The sequence below is a fragment of the Tachysurus vachellii genome, chromosome 5, assembly GCF_030014155.1.
Source record: "Tachysurus vachellii isolate PV-2020 chromosome 5, HZAU_Pvac_v1, whole genome shotgun sequence".
Taxonomy (NCBI): domain Eukaryota; kingdom Metazoa; phylum Chordata; class Actinopteri; order Siluriformes; family Bagridae; genus Tachysurus; species Tachysurus vachellii.
The window spans coordinates 2,410,995-2,427,193 of NC_083464.1; the positions used below are offsets into that span (position 1 = coordinate 2,410,995).

The window sequence follows — 16,199 nt, forward strand, 5'->3', positions numbered from 1 at the left end:
AGTGAGATCAGACTCTGATGTTCAAGATGTTGATGTGGAGAGTTTCCGGCATCACACAGGACCTGTCACGGTCCTGTCACATCAACACCGTGACGTGAAGAAGGCCCGGCAGCGTCTCTACCATCTCAGATGCTTGAAGGATTTTAAACTGCCCTCTCAGGTGCTAATGACTTTCTACACCAGCACCATTGATAGCATCCTGACGAGAAGCATCACAGCCTGTTTGGGAACAGCACCAGACAGAACAGACAAGCTTTGAAGAGGGTGGTGTGATCATCTGAGCGTACCATCTGCACTGAGCTCCCTGACCTGGAGTCTATATACAGCACGTGGTGCTGGACCGAAGCCAGGAAGACAGAGAAAGACCTCAGCCATCCAAAAATGGACTCTTTACTCTGTTGTGTTCAGGGAAGCACTTCTGCACCTAGAAGTTATAAAGAGAGAGAATGAAGAGGAGCTTCTCACATTGCACAATTGCACTTCATGAACATCCTGCATTTTAACATTTATATATATGTCCATACATATATAGGTATATCTGTATATATATATATATATATATATATATATATATATATATATATATATATATATATATATATATATATATATATATATATATATATACTATTTTGCTCAGGGGGGGCACGGTGGCTTAGTGGTTAGCACGTTCTCCTCACACCTCCAGGGTTGGGGGTTCGATTCCCACCTCCACCTTGTGGAGCCTCGGGGGTTTCCTCCGGGTACTCCGGTTTCCTCCCCCGGTCCAAAGACATGCATGGTAGGTTGATTGGCATCTCTGGAAAATTGTCCGTAGTGTGTGATTGTGTGAGTGAATGAGAGTGTGTGTGTGTGCCCTGTGATGGGTTGGCACTCCGTCCAGGGTGTATCCTGCCTTGATGCCCGATGACACCTGAGATAGGCACAGGCTCCCCGTGACCCGAGGTAGTTCGGATAAGCGGTAGAAAATGAGTGAGTCAGTGAGAGTGTTTTGCTCAGACTCCAGTTACAGTTCATCTCAAAGCGTTCAGTGGAGTTGTCTCAGTGCAGGACTCGAGTTCTTCATTCCAACCTTCACCTCCACACCGTTTCTTCATGAAGCTCTGGAGCTTTGTGCACAAGGAAATCATCAGTATGTTGTTCCAGTAAAGGGAAAATGGAAAGCTACTGCGCACAGAGACGTTTAGTAGAACTGTGGGAACAATTTGGGGAAGAACCACATATAGATGTGACGGTCAGGGTGCACATACTTTTGTCTTTATAGTGTATATCAGTTAATTTAATGAAACCTTCTACTCGAGTCTGTTTAAAGTCAACCGTTTCAGTTCACTACCTGTTATCATTTAGGCTGTTAGCTCTGAAATACTTTAAGAGTTTCATTGTAAATTCCTGCTTTGTGATAAAAATATAAAGCTTGTTAACAATATCGACACCTCTGCATGTACGTTTGTTCATTTTTCTGTCAGACAAAACACGAACAATCGATATTTTGGGCTAAAAATATTAAGCATGACCTTGTGTTGTCTAGCAGTGTGAAAATAAATAAAATGTACTTTTCTGACACAGCAAACAGAAAACACAACAATGGCAACTATCAATACTCAGAGGGAAAGAAACGGCGGAGAGCTCATGGCTGCTTCCCTCTTTTTCCTTCACCATGGGGTTTTATTGCTGTCTGCGGAATTGAAAATGAGAGCCAGGAGTGCCGTTTGATTTGTTCTCTGCTTCCACTATTTCCCGCTAACTGCTTCTGAAGCAGCTGTCATGTCACTGCAGGAAAGAGAAAATTCACAGATCTGTCTGCAAAAGTAGCAGTTAGAAAACCAATCAGGACGTCGACGCGACCGTTTTTATACATATCTGAAAATATAGCGTAGTATTACAGAGTGAACCCGTGACCTCGTCTGATTGGCTGATTAGATTTGTTAGTTGGTTCTTCGCTCGCCTTGAAATGACAAGAAACTGGTGTGGGTGTGGCCATAAAACAATCAAATATGATTGGTGGAAAAAAAATGTAAAGAACCGACTTCTTTGTCCAACTATAAAAGGTATAACGAATGCGGAAAAGTGTGTGTGTGTGTGTGTGTGTGTGTGTGTGTGTGTGTGTGTTTTAAGGTCATTAGTATGTGATAGCACAGGTGTGCTGGAGGCATAAAGGAACTCCCAGAGGTGCTGCCATTTTCTCTCGCTGAACTGCTGGGCAGCATTTAAATTCCCTTTGTGCTGGCAGACAGAGGATCTTGACACTGACATGAGAGGAAGAAATTGCAGCTAAGGGACTCCAATCATTGCTGCTTCTCTGCCTTTCATGTTGATTGAAATTGCAGAAGAGCTGCACTCAAAGTCATCAAAGGAAACGCGTGACAATTTCTGATTTCAGAGAGACGGCCTTTCGGAGGATTCAGCAAAAAAATAGTACTTATTTTATAACCTTCATTGTTTCCACTTTATCCTTTACACACTCTTTTTCAAGCCCCTGACCACTTCGATGTACACTACAGAACAGTACGTGTGTGTAACGGTGTGTAGCGAATAACCATCTGCTGTGGGCTTGAGTGTATTTCATAGAAGCGATTAACTCTGACATAAAGAAGGTTCACATTCGGTTCATATTTCCAAGACGATCGTGATGCTTTATACAAATAAACACAATTAGATTCTTATAGGACCAAATTGGTCTGAATTGGTTTTTAAAACATTTTCCACAAGACAGTTTTCTTTTTTAACACAAGGACAGTAATAAATTTTACTCAACGAAAAAAAGGCCAACATTCATGCAGGAAAAAAAAAAAAAGTTTTTCAGAAATGTAATGACTGCGTAAAATAAACGGAAGTAAGGCATGAACATCAGCACAGACATCGGAAAGAATTCAACAACCTTCACTTCGTTTGTTCGTTTGTTCGTTCGTTAGGTCATTATGTCTTTTCTTGTCCGTTAATCCACCGGAACATTATTTCCTTTTGTTATTCCATTTGTCTATTTTTTTTTTTCAAATTTCATTTGTCTCACGTTAAATGAGTTCTGTTTATCTTTCTATTTATCACATCATATCCTCCTGATCCAATTTCTGTTCTTCAGATTCGATGATTATGTGGTTTAAGATGAACTGGTGGCTCACAAAAAATAACAAAATCCGATTGTACCCGCTAAGCTCCTCCTCCTCCTCTTCCTCCTCCTCCTCTTCCTCCTCACCTTTGTGGCCCTTTTTATCTAACGGAGGTTACCGTTCCCTGTGAACAGGAACATCATGCTGCAGTGGTCTGACTCCACCATGTAGTTACTGTAGATATCATGTGTATAAATCATTCACAGTTTATACGATGTGGTAAATAGTGACGCTGAAGACGACATGTTCTGCTGCTCTAAATCAGGGGTGTTCAACTTACCTTTAATGCTAAATTAGCATCAATTAATTCTAGTCAATTCACTAATTAGACCAGAGAGAATAAATAAAAAAAACATGTGTAAACACTCTTAGTTCTGAACTAATATCCCTCAGTCTGTAGACCTCAGGCTCTGTGTAAAAGAGCTCATGCATGTGATTGGTCACAACTACACAATTTATTTATTTTTTCTGCACCATGCAGGTCTGCCGGTTGATGACGACTGATTTAACTGAACAAAAAAGTCAGTCTTCAGTTTTAATAATGTGCCGGAGAGTAAATGTGAAGATGACTTGGCCTTCCTTGTTGTTAGTGTACACAAGATACTCCTTTTAGCTGTTAAAAAAAACTTTGCGTTGTCCTTATTTGGATTTTCGCATGTTCTCTCTGTTTCCTTCAGATTCTCTGGGTTCCTCACACCTCCCAAATCATGTCAGAGGGTGGCTTGGCTCTGCTAAATTTGCCCCTAGGTATGAATGCCTGTGCACATGGACTTGTAGTCCACCCAGCATGTGTTCCTGCCTCACACCCTATCTTTCTGAATGGTCTCTGGAGCAGCTGTGACAGAATAGAGAGCCTGTCCTCGGTTTTGATGATGTGGAAGAGTGAGAAAATGGTGTCCGCATATCCGCTTCGTTCTTCAAGAATCATGCTCATTTTTGATCTGCTTGGTTGTGACATGGTACCTGCTGTTCCAGGCAAACGTGTATAATGTTGAAGATGACCTTGTGGATCCTGTTCCAGGCAATCGAGCCCTGGAGCACCTCCACCCTCTCTTTACCATTGTTTTTTTATGAACAAACACTGTAGAACATGACACTGAAGATGACCACTGTTCCAGGCAAACAGGACAAAACTGGCACAGCCACAGAGATTCTCTGTCTTTATGAGTCGTCTTCGGTTTTGATGACATGGTAGAGCGTGACATTGAAAATAACCTGGTGGCCATTGTTCCAGGCATAGAGTGCTCTCTCTTGAGCATTGTAGTCGAGCATGGAGATGTGGAAGTATGGGTTGTGAAAGGGGATGTCCACATACTCGTAGGTGGATGTCTTTGTGTCGTAGGAATAGTAGACCTTTGCCCCAGTAAGGTGTGAGTTGGTAACATAGAGTGTTCCACAGATCATGAATGACTCACCAGCATTGCGTTTCGAGTACTCCGTGTTCCAAGTGCTTAGAGGCTCCAACGTCTCAGGCTCTATGTGGGAAATCACAACATTTCCTGCATTCTGGTTAGTAGCATAGACAGCCCACAGCCCCATCTCATCAGCCATTAGATCAATGTCTGAAAAGCCTCCCCAGGTGTACGGGTAGACGTTGTGGAACCCGGCATACTCGAGTGCCCGCTGAGCCAGGACACGACCTGTCTCAAAGCTGTACCGGACCACAATGTTGCTTTGCTCCTTGTTGTAGTATAGCGATCCATTATACACAACATGATTGGTCCCTGCCCATTTAAACGGAAGGTAGTACGTTCGAGACTCTTGGCCCGAGACAAAATCAGCCATGGTTTTGTACTCTCGCACCACCTTGCTGTTGGTGTACGTGTCCATGTACCAGACCTGCATAAAAAACAACAAATAATATTGTGACAATGATGTATTACTAGTTAGGGTCTTACAAAATAACCTTTGAGCAGCGTATTGCACGCTCATCTACTCAGCTTAATGCTTGAATTGAATCCTTTCCTTAGAAATGGGTTTGTTATAGCACTTGAGCCAGAGTCAGAGAAGCAACTAAAAGGTATCAATGGTAACGTTGTAGGAGCTACAGAGCCCAAACACTCCCCGATCCACCAAACAGTATGGTGGAGATTCAGCAAACATGTGAGAAAAGGTTGTCTAGTGTGATGAGATTAAAACGGAACTTTGACGCTGTGAAGCATGTTGCTGGTAGCATTATTATAACTTTGGTCTCCTCATTTCGGATTTTGGTGAATGTTCTACTCTCTGCCTGGTTTAATAACGGATTTAATATCAATGCATGGGAGATTCAATGTGTTCACTTTTTCCCTGATTTCATCTTGCTAATTCCCACCCACTAGCTAACTCTTCCCTATAACAGAACATCTACCAACCGGGAACGGCAATGCAAACCTCCGAGACATATAACACCACCCTCTGCACCCTCTCATATTCTTTCTGCTCATGCTACAACACATATCTACAGTAGATATCTAAATCAACATTCTTTACCTCACTACATACAGGTGTGTTGTTGTTATTGTCCTTCGACTGCCCCCTGTTTATTTGCTTCTACATACTACATGCGGTGCTACATACAAATCCCAGATTCTAGCAGGCAATCTTTGAGGTTCATGACAAACCTTTTTCTAATTAATTTACATGGTAGTTTTTTAGAGAAAGAAAATCTACATGTTGACAAACCTGCAATTACTCATTAGCTAATTGCGGTTAACTTCAGGGGGGAAACGCACATTACTCGGCACCAATGCTCTAATGAAAGCAATGAGTCCCAAATGACTTCAGAAACAGTCACTAAATAATTCCACTTGTTTTATTTCATAGCGTTAATGTCCTCATTATTATTCTAAAACAGTAGAAAAGAGTAAAAATCAAGACCTTTGATGAGCAGGGGTGTACAACATTTAACTAGTCGGGTGCACGGTCGGGAACAGGACATCTGTCAGGAACGTAGTGTAATGAAGGCATCATTGAGCTTTTCAAATTAAATGGATTAATTCACTAGAACCGCTAATGCATTATTGATTTGTGGATGCTGACATTTAAGTTCTATAAACAGATAGCTCTATTGCATTGTTTTGAAAGATACACAGGAAGTGAGTGTTTATCTGCCACATGACCACAATTACCACACGATACCAGAGTCCGTCTAATCGATTCCACCTATTATCTCAGATCCCCTTGCTCTAAACCATTAGGGACACAAAAGAAAGAAGTGGGACTCACTCTGTTGTTTCTTGGAGATGCCATTGGGTCGGTCATCCATGCACCGAACCGTGTGCCTGACGTTTTTATGGTCACGGGTCCTGTGATTTTCATTAATTTGCCGCATGCTGTGAAAGAATGGAACACACAGATAAGATGTAGGCCTCCTAACTAGATTCCTGAAGCCAATTTCATGGCAGTGCTGATAATGTGTGTTACTGTGTTCTGCATATTAATACAGAAATATGAAACGGCTTTAACCCGGGCACGATTAGCACAACTATCAATAATGCATTCGAGCATCTGTCGAATGTGCTTTAAGCCGTTTCATAATGCAGGATACACTTTCAGTAAATGTTTATGCATAAATTATCAATGCTATTTAGTGGAATGACTATTAATATACAGTATTTCTGTGATTTATGAATTCTGGTCTAATGGAAGAGCAGTGATGCATGATTGCATTGTCATACTGTATGAGTCACACTGATATTACATTAACAAAGGTAAATTAAAGGCACTATCACTCCAACCTATCTGCATGTTTCAGATGAATAACTTTTTAAAAAACTGCCGGTTTAAGGCCACTATAACTGCGCTGTACCTACAATATACTTCAAAAGCCTTACTATTTTTTTAAATAAATTTTTGAATCTATGCAAATATTATACCACCAAAAGAATGTGGGCATCGGATCTTCTCCAAAATACGAACCTCCCATTAAAAACATGCTGCAAATGTACAAAACAATGTTTTTGCATGCTAAGGCATTACCATTTCCCTTCACAAGAAGTAGCCTAATCCTGTTCCAGCATGGCGACACCCCGTGCACAAAACAAGCTCCGTTAAAATACTGTATGTTGTGTTATGGTTGGAGTGGAAGAAATCTTATGTCCTTCACAGAGCCTGTATGATGAACTGGTACACTAAGTTATCAGGGCTTCTCATCAGTGATCAGAAGATCCTCTTGTGATCTTGTAGCTGAATGGGTAAATCCTCACAGCCACACTACAAAAACTAGTGAAAGCCTTGTCAGAAGAGTGGAGGCTACTGCAGCATCGAAGGGTGAACAGGTCCATATCAATGCCTATGGTTTCTGTTCAGTGGTCAGATGTCCACATACTTTTGGCCATATACTGTTTATTCAGTCATTTAACCCTGGTACCAGAACACCTGAATTATTTGGAAAATATTATGTCACAGGGGGGCACGGTGGCTTAGTGGTTAGCACGTTCGCCTCACACCTCCAGGGTTGGGAGTTCGATTCCCGCCTCCACCTTGTGTGTGTGGAGTTTGCATGTTCTCCCCGTGCCTCGGGGGTTTCCTCCGGGTACTCCGGTTTCCTCCCCCGGTCCAAAGACATGCATGGTAGGTTGATTGGCATCTCTGGAAAATTGTCTGTAGTGTGTAATTGTGTGAGTGAATGAGAGTGTGTGTGTGTGCCCTGTGATGGGTTGGCACTCCGTCCAGCGTGTATCCTGCCTTGATGCCCGATGACGCCTGAGATAGGCACAGGCTCCCCGTGACCCGAGGTAGTTCGGATAAGCGGTAGAAAATGAGTGAGTGAGAGTGAGTGAGAAGCTATAGTTACAATAAGTACAGCTACAATAATAATAATAATAATAATAATAGTAATAGTAATAATAATAATAATAATAATAATAATAATAATAATAATAATAATACCTAAATAATACCTAAAACAATCCGGTAACAATAGTAAATAAAATGAGAAGAAATGAAAATAAAAAATGTGAAGTATAAAATAAAAGTTAATAATGAAGGTAAAAATGCAGGAAAAAATGCATAAACAATATACATAAAATTTATCAGTTTAATAATTACGGACACATTAAATTAATTGCATGAATTAAGAAATAAGTTACAGGGTGTGAGTAAGTGCAAGACTGAAAAGGTGAGATACTGGTTCAGATTTAAGTGCAGGCACAGAGATGGAGAGATGGCTCGCATATTCTGTGATGCTTTTCTAGGCTTGTAATACAGCTTCTTTTAGTTATTGTTTGTTCCAGACAACTTTCTCCCATCACTGTTCTCTTCAGGAGGTGAAATGCTGCTCAGTTGGGTTTAAGTCTGCTGATTGATTTATCCAATCTTCAACCTTCCGCTTCCCCCCCCCGATGAAGCCCTTTCTTGAGTTGTCAGTGTGTTTTGGATCATTGTCTTCATGCATAATGAAGCTCCTTCTGAATAATTTGGATGCATTTCCCTATGAATTATCATGAGCTCCATCATCAATAAATATTAAAGTCTGCTCCAGAAGCAGCCATGCAAACCCAAGCCATGACACTATCACCACCGTGCTTGACCAGGGAGCTCAAGAATCTTGGTTCCAGAGTTTTTGTATCTCTGTATTTCTTAATGAATTCCAATCTGACTTTCTGATTCGTACTGCTGATGAGAGGTGCATCTTGTGTTATGGCCTCTATATTACTGTTCTTAATGTCTTCTTTGATGGTGGATGGTGATACCTTCATTGCTGCCCTGTGGTAGTTGTTTTTTTATGTCGCTAACTGATGTTTTTGGGTTTTTCTTTACAGCTTTCTCTGTTATTATCTGCTGTTGTTTTCCTCTGCTGACCTGTTGGATGTCTTCGGCTCAGAATACCAGTGGTTTCTTTCTTTATCATTTCATTCCAAATTATTATACTGGATATATCCACTGCTTTTGCAACAGCACTGGGATATTTTACATCAGTTTTATCCTCCTAACATCAATTATCTCATTTTTTCTTCTCAAACCCAAATGTCTTCAGGTTATAGCAACAAAAAATGTCCTTGTTCTAATACTTTTCGAGGCACTGTATTTATGATGATCAGCAGGCAAGACCTCATCCGTGAGGAACACTGTGGGAGACGCAGCAAGTCCTAACCCTCACTATCTCAATCATTTTCTACCGCTTATCTGAACTACCTCGGGTCACGGGGATCCTGTGCCTATCTCAGGCATCATCGGCCATCAAGGCAGGATACACCCTGGACGGAGTGCCAACCCATCACAGGGCACATACACACACACACTCTCATTCACTCACACAATCACACACTACGGACAATTTTCCAGAGATGCCAATCAACCTACCATGCATGTCTTTGGACCGGGGGAGGAAACCGGAGTACCCGAAGGAAACCCCCGAGGCACGGGAAGAACATGCAAACTCCACACACACAAGGTGGAGGCGGGAATCGAACCCCCAACCCTGGAGGTGTGAGGCGAACCTGCTAACCACTAAGCCACCGTGCCCCCCAAGTCCTACCCTTATCTATAAAAATCAATTGTTGTCTCAGACAGGTTTGATCCAAACCAGGAGAGAACAGTCTCAGGAAGGGGGAAACATTTTGTTTCAAGTCTGTGCAAAAGTTTGTTATGGCCTACTGTGAGCCAGTGAGGTTCCGCAGAACAAGTATTTTCAGTTGCCTAAATCCAATACTTCAAAAAAGTCATTGGAGGTAGAGAGATCATTAAAGTGAGCTGCTACAGTATGCTGTTATCAGAAAGGCAGGTTAGAAAATGGTCTGTAGATACTGAGCTTTTCAGGGACAAGTCCAGGCTATTTATGAACTGATGCAATTGGTGGGAATGGAGACAACAATATGTATAGCATTTACAGCCTTGGTTACTGATATAATTAAGGCAGACATGTTTTAATCAAGGGGGTACGCATCAGGTCCAAGTGGCACGTGATATCTTTAAGTGCCCTAATTTGCTTAGCAATGCAAGTTTAAATCAATGGCCTTGTGACAGAAGATGGAGTGAGACAGGATCATGTATAGAGAAGAAAAATGACCAGCACTGAAGTTAAATAATATGCATTTTATTTTGTCTTTAAACATCAAAAATTTAGAACAGAGCAGTTTAGAAAGTAAGCAAAACTATTAAAAGGTCACAACAGATTGTTTAATGTTGTTCTGGCCTCTGGTCATTGACCACTGGACAATTGAATCATTGTCCATCTTAGCATTCTAGTTAGTAACCTGCGGATTTCTTACAGCAGTGCTCTGGAGAAAACCAGACAGGAGGATGACTGAAGGTCACAGCACATGTACTGATGGAAGCTAGTTAATGTGTGGTTGAGGACACAATGTTGTTCTAATGGTTGGCCAGGGTATCTTTTAAAGTGATGTGACATACACTGGCTAAGTATGGTAACCCGTACTCAGAATTCGTTCTCTGCATTTAACCCATCCAAAGTGCACACACACACACCATGAACACACACACACCGTGAACACACACCCGGAGCAGTGGGCAGCTATTTATGCTGCGGCGCCCGGGGAGCAGTTGGGGGGTTCAGTGCCTTGCTCAAGGGCACCTCAGTCGTGGCCGGCCCAAGACTCGAACCCACAACCTTAGGGTTAGTAGTCAAACTCTCTAACCATTTGGTAATGACTTCCACACAATCTCCCCACAATCTCCATCTGGGGATGGGGTGACAAACAAGGAAATAGAAAACCGCCCATGCAAGCTATTTAGGGCAGAAGGGAAAGTGTTTAAGTTGATATTGTGGTATTCTATGTTTTGCCTGTTAGAGAGGGAATAGGCAGGTCAAACAGCAGTCCTGTAAAGGGAGATGGCAACATCCAGGTGACTCAGGTTAAGAGGTGTCAAATCAAAAGACTGCAGAATATTCAGGAAATCATTGGTAAAAACGCGGTTAGCTAGATAAACATATAGCTACATCAAATATTAAAGTAGCCTAAAGCAATACTGCAAGGCACGTACTGTAGATCTCAGTGAGGTGAAGATTTAGCAGTCAGGTCTTTAAATAACTCACTAGCAGTGCGTGGTTTATCCAGATACTGATACTGTGGAGATGAGGCTTAGTTCAATAAAATAAAGGCATAGAGCCATTGGTAAGTTTTACTCAGACACAAAGATTAAATCAGAAATAAACTGTCTTACTGATCAGTGATGAGACGGTTTACAAAACAAATGCCGTCTGTATGGAATGTGTCGATGCAACCAATCAGGCTCTGCTTTAGGCACTTGTCTTAATAACCGTGCCATGCCAATAAACAAAGTCCCAAACAACTTCCTCAGCTAAATCCCAGGGGGAATGTGACATCCTACATGGGCAGGGAAGGGAGGAAGCATCCTCCACCTGGTCTGCAGAGCAGCACCCTCCACGAAACCATGAAGTGAAACGTTGTCCTTGGCAATACGGCAGAGGCATGCTTCCAATAGTGTCTGATAAAGTAGGAAGTGCCCTCCACCAATCATGGTGCCGAGCAGCGACCTCTAGGGAGCGAAAAGTGTCCTCGGCCTGAACAGAAGCGGAGGCATCTCCCCGAGGAAAGCTCACATGCTCAGAATGATGGCGAGAACCAAGCAGGTGGTGAACCAGATGACACCAAACAATAGTCCTGGATCTTTGCCAGCCCAAGACGAGTCCTCAGGGGGAAAAAAGGAAATAACCAGGAAATCCTGCTGGGTCTGCAAGTGGTCAGTCATTCTGTAATGAGCAGGAACCGGACCCCAGATCTCCACGGAAATTACGATCACCCACGAGCAGAGAATTAAACCCGATTGCAGGATTATGGGGAACATGGCTTTAATTAACAAAATACTCTACAGCAAGACCTAAACCATACACGAGACACACATAGAGCAGTTAACCAAGCCTAACAAAACATGGGAACCCAGAAACACATCCAACTGTGCAAACAAACGTGAAACAATGACTGAGAAAGACAGATGCAAAAGGGCTAATATATATAGGGCAGAACATTAGGATCAAATGAGGAACAGTTGACATGACAGGAAGGTGGAACAATAGGAAAAGGCAAACCATGAGTCGCTTCAAGAATACACAGAAAAGCCAGCTGCAGTGAAAGGCCTACCGGCACCCCCCAGTGGTCTGGCCGGAAACTGTCCCAGTAGCTCGTAACAAGTAAACTGCTTATGTGATCCTGTTGTTCAAGGCTGGAGCATTAAGATAAACTCCAACATCAAAGCATAATCCAGAAATTATCCATGTAGATCAGAGTTCCAAATATATTAATGATATAGTCATTAAATAGTAGCAAATACTGACAATAATAACTATTTTTACTAGATGTCAAGGCTTCACTGACCTCTGATTTTTTTTTCTTCTGAAGAGCAACCGCATTGAATTCAGCCTGAAATACTTCCTAGATGTACTGAGGCGTGAAGCATTAGCAGTAGATGTAGGTGTGTGTTAGTTATCCTGGTGATGATATTTGGCGGTGCGACGCTTACTACTGATGCAAACAGAAGGGAAACGATAATGACAGTAATAAGAGAAATGACAGTAATACCAATAACGATGGTAAAAATGTTAATGATTTGCAGACTGTTTGCTCTATTGGTAATGATGATGATTGTGTTTACAGTAACAAGTGTTGTTATCAATCAATCAATCAATCAATCAATCAATCAAAATTCATTTGTATAGCACTTTCAACACCATAACAATGGACCAAAGTGCTTTACATGGTAAACATGGCAACAAATACAGAGAGAACAAGGTTGGTCCAAGAATAGATCCCTGAGGGACCCCCCACAAAACGTCCACAGTGTCAGAAAGACAATCTCCAATCTTAACCGAACATTTCCTTACAAATCCAGGCCACACCCTCGAATAAATGGAGAGTGATTGTGGAAGTATATGTATGAATAAAGCTTGAGCTCTGGGCTTCTGCCTTGTGCTAGAGTAAATAAAATGACATATTAGCGTAGTGTACAAACTTCGTCACTGATGGAGAAAGAGATCTGGAAGTTAAGTAAGAAGATGGTGAAGTTTCAGATGTGTTTTTTTCTTTCCAGACCTTCATAACTCCATTCAGTTGTTGCCAGTTTGTACTGATGAAAAGGGTAATATCGGCATTTGAACGTGGAAGGAGTAAAGAGCTGCCGCATCACTATTTTTAGGTAGATATACAGTAGAGAGGGCTAAATCCACCAGCACCACTATCAGAAGGTAGCCGAATGGAATTGTGGGTAATGTAGGAAACAAAGTAAAACAGACTAACAGTTAACTCTGTGTTTAAATGATAGCGATCATGATAATGACTATATTCCCTGTACATTTAATCACTTTACTTACTAAGTTTGCTCATGCAGCTGCGCAGACGGCTCTCGAGGCTCATCACTCTGTGGTAGAGCTCGTCATAATCATACGCCCCCAGCTCATCCTGGATCCCCGTCAGAACGGCCGACAGGTTCCTGATCTCCTCTTTGAATTGCGAGATGAGCTTAGTGTCTGTTTTGTATTGCTCCAGCACAGGGATTAAAGGCTGCAGCTCATCCATTCGATCCTTCAGCTCCTACACACACACACACACACACACACAGATTTGTCAGGTATCTCCTTGACTTGGTAACAACTGCTAAATGCCTACATCCATCTGACCCTAATGGAAGTGCAACAGAGGAAATGTTTTTGATTTTTTTTTACCCAAACTGTACTTGTTTAAACCCCTAAACACAATCGTCATCTATTTTGGAATCATTTTCCTTGATTCATGTCTGATACACATTTTTGTTGATAACAAAAGTAGTACCTCAATGTTCAATTTGGGATGCACTTATTTCCAGGGATTTCAGTACAGCGTAACAGATATTGTGTCATCGGGTAGGCGTGGCCTATTTGTTAATCTAACCTTAACCCTAACCCTAGCCGTAGTTTTTGGTTGTTTATTTGTTTTTAAAAACATCTTAACTGTAAGATAATAAAACATAATAGATATAAAATATAAAATCTACCTGTATGACTTTTGTCCTTCATTATCAATCGTAAGTATGCTCTTTTTTTTTGAAAGAGGGCGTTTTTCCAAGACCTCCAGAAACACGCCCACTTTACGTCGTGGTAACGAAACCCCTGGAATTTAGTGAATGCTGTTCAATTCTGGGTCTGATTTTATTCCTAGTTTAAACCAATGATGTCGTTTCCTCTTTAACAGACAAGAACCTTTTACTGCCACTTATACACTGTACATTCTAGTCTCTGAAACATGCCACTGTGTTTTAAACAAACAGACAAATGTGTGGATGAACAATCACATGGTTGTGTTTACTGTGTTATGAGTCATGTACAATGCACACTATAATCATGTCCACAGAGACCCCATGGATGACAGGGCTCATAGGTGCCTCAGTCCTCCTCAGGTCGACATAGTAAATAAATACAACGTGAAACATAAACTATGAAAATTACAGTAAACTACATACATAAAAACTCATTATTTCTGATTTATAAATGTCTGTTAAAACTCTCTCGTCTCATTTGGCTGTTCATGTTTATAAATGCAATATAAAAGTGATTGACCTCGACAAGGCGTCACAGAGGTTCTGGTACAGAAACTGTGTAAAACCTGGAGGTGGTGATCTCCAGCCAGACTCTGCTGGTGAACGTCCTCTTCCTCTAAGAACAGTTTTAAATTAGTTTCAAATCTAAAAAGGCAAATTGATTCTGTCGAAGAATAAGACTAGAATCCTTGAAATCTAAAACGAACTTGAGCGCCGAAAGAGCGGCAGGAAATCCATCGCCTCGGTATGAGACAATAGAAGTCATTTTATGAACGTATTGATTTCCAAGACAGAAATAAAAATAGTTTTATTCTTTTCAGCAGGAGGACGATTGTGTAGACATCTGTGCTCCGAACACTTATTGAAGCGTTGTGCTCCACAGGCATGCTTTCATTACCACACTGAAGCCTCTGGATTCAGTTTATCACTCAGAGCTCAGATTTATCACCACAGACAGCCACAATACGCACCAGTGCATGCCGGATGCTAAAGTCAGGTGCATCTCTTCAGCAGCCTAAATTAGTTTCTGTTTATTTACGAGGCTCTTATTGGGGCTCTTTACGAGGCTCTTATCTGTCTGTATTGACCTTGAACACTGGACTCTACTAAGCTCAATGACTGGATCAGTAACGCCTGCTAAAGCTCAGCTCACAAACTATTAGTATTATTACTATTATTATTATTAGTATTAGTTATAAATAATGCCTACATTTTATTCTGTAACCATTTTTCATGTCATTGCTTTTATTTTATTGCCTCTTTTAGTCTATTGGCTAAAAAAATTCACATCATTTGTATTGTATAGTTTTTATTCTGTTCATTATTTTTATTCTGTGATTGTTGTCTATCGTTTATTTTTAGTTATACTTGGCTGTGTTGCAAATGAAGTTTAATAAAAGTCCTTAAAGGAATTTAACGTATATTATACAGAAACTCGTCACACAGCTTTGAGTCCAGATCGAAGCAAAACTGACTCTTTTCGGCTCATTTTTATTCGTTCAAATCCGTTCAAGTCGACTTGATTTACTTTCCCACTAGAGACCACCTCTGGAGTGTGATTGCTCCGTTATAATTTAACTGTACATATGGAGAGAACAGACCTTCATCTTCCACCATGATTCCACAGCTGCGTTATTTCATGCCTATTGTAAACATCTATACGGATATAGAGTGAGAATAAATTGTGAAGCCACTTAAAAGTTTACCTTGAAATTTCTGGCCATGATGGTCTTGCGGTCTTCCTCGATCTGTCTGAACTTTGTCCTGAGGCCCTTCATCTGGTTCTCCATCTTCATGACGTATTGGAAGTCCCGCTGAGTGCGCAGGTTCAGCACTTCAATAGACTGTGACATGTTCTGGACCTGCGGCACCCATCACTACATGTTAGCACGTAGCTTATCAATTCCCAACAGTCCTCTGGCACATTATTTCTGTTTCTAATTCACTAATTCATCAGGGAAAGCTGAATCAGGCATGTCAGAGCCGAGAAAACCCCAAAAAGCAATACAGATTACTACTCTACTATGTTCGCTTAGCTAGCAACCTGGATTCTGTAAAACCCCAGAGATGTTGAGATGATGTGATGGAGCAGATTTACTGTTTCTGGTTTTCAGTGAAGGT

The 16,199-nt window shown here is 41.3% G+C and overlaps 1 protein-coding gene across 1 annotated transcript; it reads right to left on the reverse strand.

Annotated features, from left to right (window-relative positions):
* Nucleotides 1-3,660: 3,660 nt before the first annotated feature.
* olfm3a (olfactomedin 3a) lies at nucleotides 3,661-15,940 on the reverse strand. The gene is made up of 4 exons (XM_060869508.1): nucleotides 15,785-15,940; nucleotides 13,378-13,597; nucleotides 6,315-6,421; nucleotides 3,661-4,946 (listed from the first exon to the last, which is right to left on the reverse strand). Exons 1-4 carry the CDS (start codon nucleotides 15,929-15,931, stop codon nucleotides 4,269-4,271), a joined length of 1,152 nt encoding a protein of 383 aa, XP_060725491.1. The 5' UTR covers nucleotides 15,932-15,940; the 3' UTR covers nucleotides 3,661-4,268.
* Nucleotides 15,941-16,199: the final 259 nt, after the last annotated feature.